The sequence below is a fragment of the Brassica napus genome, chromosome C6, assembly GCF_020379485.1.
Source record: "Brassica napus cultivar Da-Ae chromosome C6, Da-Ae, whole genome shotgun sequence".
Lineage (NCBI taxonomy): Eukaryota > Viridiplantae > Streptophyta > Magnoliopsida > Brassicales > Brassicaceae > Brassica > Brassica napus.
In genome coordinates this window covers 46,798,488-46,804,845 of record NC_063449.1, presented here as the reverse complement: position 1 = coordinate 46,804,845, position 6,358 = coordinate 46,798,488, and the positions used below count along the sequence as shown (strand labels likewise).

At 34.9% G+C, this 6,358-nt stretch overlaps 2 protein-coding genes across 2 annotated transcripts; one reads left to right on the top strand and one right to left on the bottom strand.

Annotated features, from left to right (window-relative positions):
* Window positions 1-428: 428 nt before the first annotated feature.
* BNAC06G38320D lies at window positions 429-2,878 on the top strand. Its single transcript, XM_013794571.3, has 2 exons — window positions 429-567; window positions 1,774-2,878. The coding sequence occupies exon 2, from the start codon at window positions 1,797-1,799 to the stop codon at window positions 2,577-2,579; it is 783 nt and encodes a 260-aa protein (XP_013650025.1). The 5' UTR covers window positions 429-567; window positions 1,774-1,796; the 3' UTR covers window positions 2,580-2,878.
* Window positions 2,879-2,979: 101 nt separating this feature from the next.
* Window positions 2,980-4,016, bottom strand: LOC106423945. Its single transcript, XM_048759983.1, has 3 exons — window positions 3,756-4,016; window positions 3,207-3,368; window positions 2,980-3,087 (listed from the first exon to the last, which is right to left on the bottom strand). The coding sequence occupies exons 1-3, from the start codon at window positions 4,014-4,016 to the stop codon at window positions 2,980-2,982; spliced, it is 531 nt and encodes a 176-aa protein (XP_048615940.1).
* Window positions 4,017-6,358: the final 2,342 nt, after the last annotated feature.

Below are 6,358 nucleotides of genomic sequence, written 5' to 3'. Positions count from 1 at the left end.
TAAATAATGAAGTTAATTAAAAAAAAAACTATAAATGAGAGAAAATAAATAACTATTTAAGCTAAAGATTTTAAATTACTGAATAGTCTAGTTTAGGCCGTATATCAAAACTGAAAAAAATATGAATTTTTCATTTTATTTGAAGTTAATCCATGGTTAATAGTTTGATAACAATTCAACTTAATTAATACAAAATCTATAGAACAATATCAATCATGTCAAAAATGAATTGTAGGTCTCTTGTAACAAAGGAACAAAAAGGCCTTGCGGCCCAATGTATCAAACATCAGGTCCATTAACCGCAATTTGATATAGTGGGCTGAAGACTTAGCGAGATTCCTATACAACAATTTGGATGAAAAAACGTTGCGTCAAAATGACGACATTTGGGAATCTAACCGCAACTTTAAAAACAAAATAGTCTCTCTGCCTTTCTTTGTTTGCGTACGTCAATTTGTACAAGCAATCACTTTTTCCATTTTTTTCGAAAAGCATCTTCGAAGCTCGGAAGCTCTCTCCTCCTCCTCCTCCTCCGGCAATCTCCGTCATCTCCTCCGCTTATCTCCGGTACTTTTACACCTCGCAACCTTTCTCCGCATCCTTCAACCTATTAAAACTATTGAAATTTTCTCGAAAATTTGTAGATAAGATTCTGTAGAAGTCTCTCCGATCTTCCATTTCAGGAGAGAGATCTATCGATTAGGATTCTAGATTATGAGCGGAATCATTTTTTTGTGTATGATCGGTTGAACATTGACTGTATGATTCATCCTGATCGTTTATATATGGATCGAGAATCGGCGTTGCCATTGATTCGTTTTGCTTGGATTATTGATGAATTGCTACTTCAGATCTGGATCTAATCTCGTTTATGCTTGTGAATTGTTGTTATTGCTATAGATTAACGCTCACTCTATTGCTTGCTTAGAAGTAAAGTGTAGTCTAACTTGTGCCACTGCATGACTTGCCTGATTCAGATTCTCGGATTCGGATCTGGATCTGGATCCGGTTGTCAACTCTTCGTTTAGAGAGCCCTATGAGAGTAATGATTGTTGCTTGTTTGTTGGTTACCAATTCACAAATGTTGTTGAGTTTGAAGAAGCTTAGAGTAAGTAACAATGTGTACAATGTGCTTATTCTGAAAAGGCTGTTCAGTTTTAATCATATGATATCTTGTGTTGAATATGAGTAAAGTGTAGTCATCTTGTACATTCTGAATGACTTGCCTGATTCAGATTCTCGGATCCGGATCTGGATCCGGTTGTCAACTCTTCATTTAGAGAGCTCTATGAGAGTAATGATTGTTGCTTGTTGGTTACCAACTCACATATGTTACTATTGTGTGTTTTGATTGTTTCATTAGCTTGCATATCTAGATAGCATTGTGTACAATGTGAAAAATTGTTCAGTTTTTAATCATGGTCTCTCGTGTTGAATAGGAGTAAAGTGTAGTCATCTTGTACATTCTGCATGACTTGGCTGATTCAGATTAACTCTTTGTTTAGAGCCTTATGAGACTATGACTGTTGCTTGTTGTTGGTTACCAATTCATAGATGTTACTTTTGTGTTTTTAATGGTTTCGTTGGCTTACACATCTTGCACCACCTTCAAGAAAGCTCACTAAGTAGCATTGTATAGGAATGTTTTACAATATATAGAGAATTAATTACAACATTAGTCCTTAATCTATTGTATCTCTTATACATTGTGTATAATGAGGCTTGTTCTGAAAATCTGTACAGTTTATAATCCTGGTCCCTTGTATTGAATAGGTTTTGAATTTGATTGATCGCGAATGGGGAAAATCAAGAAAGTGAATCGTAAGGCTCGCATTGCTGCTGCTCCTTACCCACCACCACCGTCGTGTTGCAAGAAAGAATGGGCAGGCTCAACATGCCCAGTATGTTTGGAGTCTCCACACAACGCTGTTCTTCTCCTGTGCTCCTCCTATCACAAAGGATGCCGTCCTTACATGTGCGCGACGAGCAGCCGTTTCGCCAACTGTCTCGACCAGTACAAGAAGTCATACGGTAACGAAGACTCAGAGCAGCCTCAGCTTCTGTGTCCGTTCTGCAGAGGTCAGGTGAAAGGCTGGACTGTCGTGGAAGACGCCCGGGTGCATTTCAACTCCAAGAGAAGGACCTGTATGCAGGACAGCTGCTCCTTTGTGGGGAAATTCAAAAAGCTCAAGAAACACATGAAGGAGAAGCACCCAGACGCTTGCCCCAGGGCCATTGATCCAGCTCTTGAAAGTAAATGGAAGAGGCTTGAGAGGGAGAGAGACAGAAGAGACGTGATAAGCACGATAATGTCGTCGATCCCGGGTGCTGTTGTGTTGGGAGATTATGTCATTGAGCCTCGTAACGGAGGTGTTTATGATGACGAAGATGATTACAGCTCAGATGATGATATGAGCAACAACGGTGTATTGAATCTAGATTCATGGCAAGGACAAGGCCATCACATTCGGTTTATAGATATGGATGCAAGCGACTTCGCATCGTCTTCTCGATCTCATGCTTCTCCAAGCGGTTTGCTCTTACCAAGGGACCAGAGAGGCGGCAATAGAGATCGGTAACTTTGATTTAACCGAAGCAAGTTCATGTTCAGTCTCCTTTGCATATATCTCAAACTCTCTCCAGCATTACAAAGTGGCTTCAAATTTGCAGGAGCAGTATAAAAGGCTAACATGACTTAAGCCAATTAGCCATACAGGAAATTGATTTTAAAAGAAAAAACTCGCATTGTCTCTTTTTATTTATTTTAATGTAAATTATGTATTCTCTGTAATTGTTTTATTGTTTCAGCATTGTTGTACTCTAATGAGGCATGAAATCTTATGCCTTTTCTCAATTTCATTTTTATTTCATGTTTCTATGTATTGATTTGATTTTTATCTTCCTTCCGTTCCGAACGAAAAAAAAAAAAAATTGTTGTGTGGAATCAAAAGATGTAGTCACTACAGCACTACTCACTCCTCACTCCTCACTGTCAACTACGTACGGACAAAAGTATGTGTTCCTGATTCTTGTCTTACCTTCGTGCGTTTCTTCTACTTCGTATGCAGCCGCGTGATAATCCTCCGACTACATGTTTAAGCTTTTTCTTTATTCAGAAAACATAGAAGAAGATTGATTAAGAATAGTTTCAAATAAAACAAGTTCTGTAAAGAAAAGATAACTGGAATATGAAGTCGAAGTAGTACCCAAAGATCTGAACGGTAAGGTTTAGCCTTTGCTTCTCCCTCTTCTTCTTCGTCTGGTGCAAATTGTCGGTACTTCCACGTCCTATTTTTTCGACGAAAAGGCCGGAGAAACGGTAACCGGATCTTACTCATCATTTTTCTTAGCCACCTTCGTTTCTTCTTCTGCCATTTTTTAAATAACAAGAAATGTAATATTACCTCTATCCGATATAGCTGGCTGTTTTTTTTTTTAAAAAAAAAGATATAGCTGGTTTAAAACAATTATTTAAATTTTTTTTTTTTGATATCAACAATTATTTAATTATCAATCACGAAAAAATAGACAAAGCAAAACATATTAAAGAAGTAAGGTTTAATCGTAAGAGGTTTTAAATTTTGCATAAGCTACTCTCTCCAGCCATCATAATAGTCCTAATCAAAATTCAGATTATTCAGACGCAACTGCTTACTTGCTCTTCAAAATTGGCATAAGCTTACAAGTCAATAAATAAGATGCCTTCATAAGTGATGGCCCATATACAGCCCATTTAAATAATAAAAGCACGTTACCTTCCGCTCGGGTTTGCTGTTACTCTCTACGACGTCGTCGTCACCTTTCAAATCTCCGGCTAGACTTTCAGCTCTCTTCTCTCGAATATACGCTAGCAGATTCGCTCTACGATCATATCCACGCGTCCTTCCAATCTCACGATTCCACGTACATTCATTTCTCCGTCTAGCTCGAAACGATCGGACGGGCGTCGTCGTTTGACGATCAACGTAGACGGTGATGATCACACCGTACATGATCCGTGGATTCTCATCTCCCATTTGCATTCTTTGAAAATGATTTTTTTGTCTCGACTCGAATCGTTGCTGTTAATTAGGATTAGGAGTAATCAACAAATCAAGCAATACACAAATCTCTTTCTTAATCGGAATGACACATGTTAACATCTCCTGCGGGGTTGTCTACTGTTCAGTCTAACTACTCCACGGTCAACGATCATAAACAGCTTAGTCAATCTCATTCATAAATATTCAGATAATGGTACATTAATGGTTACCACTAACATGGATCTAATGGGCTTATGTTGGGCCAAGATTTATATTGCAATTTGTTTGTAATTTGTTTGATATACTAATAATACAAGGAAGAGGCTAAAATGTTATTAAAATGATGATACGAATCTCACAATATAAAATTTATAATAATTTGACTAACAACAACAATTTTCCAAAACTGTGGTATGATTATTTTAAAAACTGGATCTCTGTGGTTGAATAAATAAGCAAAAGAAATTTGATATCCCTCGGACCACTGCTTTATGATATGCTTTTAAACCATTAGAGGTTAATTTTCATTTATATTACATAAAATTAAAACACTTTAACTTGATAGTGCTTTAGTTAATTATTTAATTAGTGATAATAATTAGTGTGGCATCTTCCACCACTTCATAGTCTTCAGTCTTCACAATAACAAGAAATTTATTATAAAAGATATGAAAATATGATTTTATAATAACTTTGCAAATATTTTGTCAAAGAAAAAAATAATATATGGCAATAAAATAAAAACAACAAAGCAGACAGCGAAAGGGGATATCCAGGGGAGGCGATATCCGTTAATACGACCCTTGCCATTGCGAAATGTGAATGCCATATTGCTAAAGCCTAAAGCTCTATCGTATGAATCTGCTCTGATTTTCATGCAGATATTTTATTAATATTTTACAAAAAAATTTGGATGAATGTTGAGTTATTTAACTAAAAAAACGTTTCTACATCGTGTTTTGCTTTAGTAGATTGATTTTATTTTACTATATTTAATAGTATAAGTATCATTCATTTTTTCTCTTCGTGCATATCTATATAGCATTTCGGTGTGTTACTATTACCCATGCACGTTCAGGGCGGTAGATTAACCCAAAAACATTGGGAGTTTTAACCAAAATATGCACCAACTACCACATTTGCTACAATGTATGTGGCACATTGTTTTAACCGCCCAAAACCATTTTTATTATCTAAATTAACAATTTAGAAAGATAAGTACAGGGAAACCTGTGATTACTTCTTTTAAAAAGTGTTTGTCTAGATTGAACTTTATGAATCATGGATCTTCCATTATAGGATGGTGATCTTAAGTGACTATAAAAATATAATATGCACTGAATTTATTTTAAATCCCATAACATTTTACTTTTTGTTTCTTATATATATCATTAACCCTAGATTTATTAAAATTTTGTTTTCAGTGTTTTCAATTGATAGTTATTGTAGCATGCAACATCTAATTTTCAATTAAAACAAAAAAATTAGCTCCGAGTTTAACTCAATATTCCTTTTTACGGTAATATTCAATACTAGACGTCCGACTGAATTTGACTATAAACAGTAAAAGTGTTCAATTATACAAATATGGCAATTAGCATATGGGTCAAAATACATAGCCGCACCCGCATGTGTTTGGTGTCAAGTGGTTCATTGGGTTACGAGCAACAACTAGGATATAATAAAATACTGTGTAGATTATCAAATTTTAATAATTATTTTGAAACAGATTAGAGAAAATCAAAGTGCTGCTTTTAGCCACATGAAAACAGCAACAGCAAGGGGGATATAATTACGATATTTACTAATTAATTGCTCTCCTAATGGTCAGGATAATTATGTTTGACAGTAAGTCAAATATTTAGCGTTTGTGATATACATTTTGTCTACTGCATCGTAGTAAGAACTGACATTATTGGGTGTTCAAAAGAAAAACGACGGTCATGAAAAATGGATTAGTTTCATTTCGACATAATATACAACATTTCTATTTTATAATTTTGTGTTGTGGTTGTTTTGATAAACCGTGAAAGTTTTAAATCTCCGCTTCTTAATTTCTTGAATATTTGAGGCTAATTATTAACAATATTATGTTTAAAATGTACCTTTGATGAAAGTATATTATTGTTTTTTTTTAAGTATATTATTGTTTCCTTATTTATTTTCAAGAAAATAGTAATATAATTACATATATCTTTGTCTTTTACGTACAATTACATTCTAATATATATTATCATGCTAATATGATTTTTCTTATAAATATAAACTTAATATAGAGGGAAAAAAATGAATGGATGTAAATGCAGTAAAAGTGGCTCAAAAGGCCCCGAAAGGGT

Excerpts from the sequence above, each read along its gene's own strand:
- BNAC06G38320D (XM_013794571.3), top strand. The coding sequence starts at position 1,797 with ATGGGGAAAATCAAGAAAGTGAATCGTAAGGCTCGCATTGCTGCTGCT.
- LOC106423945 (XM_048759983.1), bottom strand. The coding sequence starts at position 4,016 with ATGGGAGATGAGAATCCACGGATCATGTACGGTGTGATCATCACCGTC. Across the intron at positions 3,369-3,755 it reads ACAGCAAACCCGAGCGGAAG|AAGAAGAAACGAAGGTGGCT; the intron begins GTAACGTGCTTT and ends AAAAAATGGCAG. Across the intron at positions 3,088-3,206 it reads CTTACCGTTCAGATCTTTGG|TCGGAGGATTATCACGCGGC; the intron begins GTACTACTTCGA and ends TTAAACATGTAG.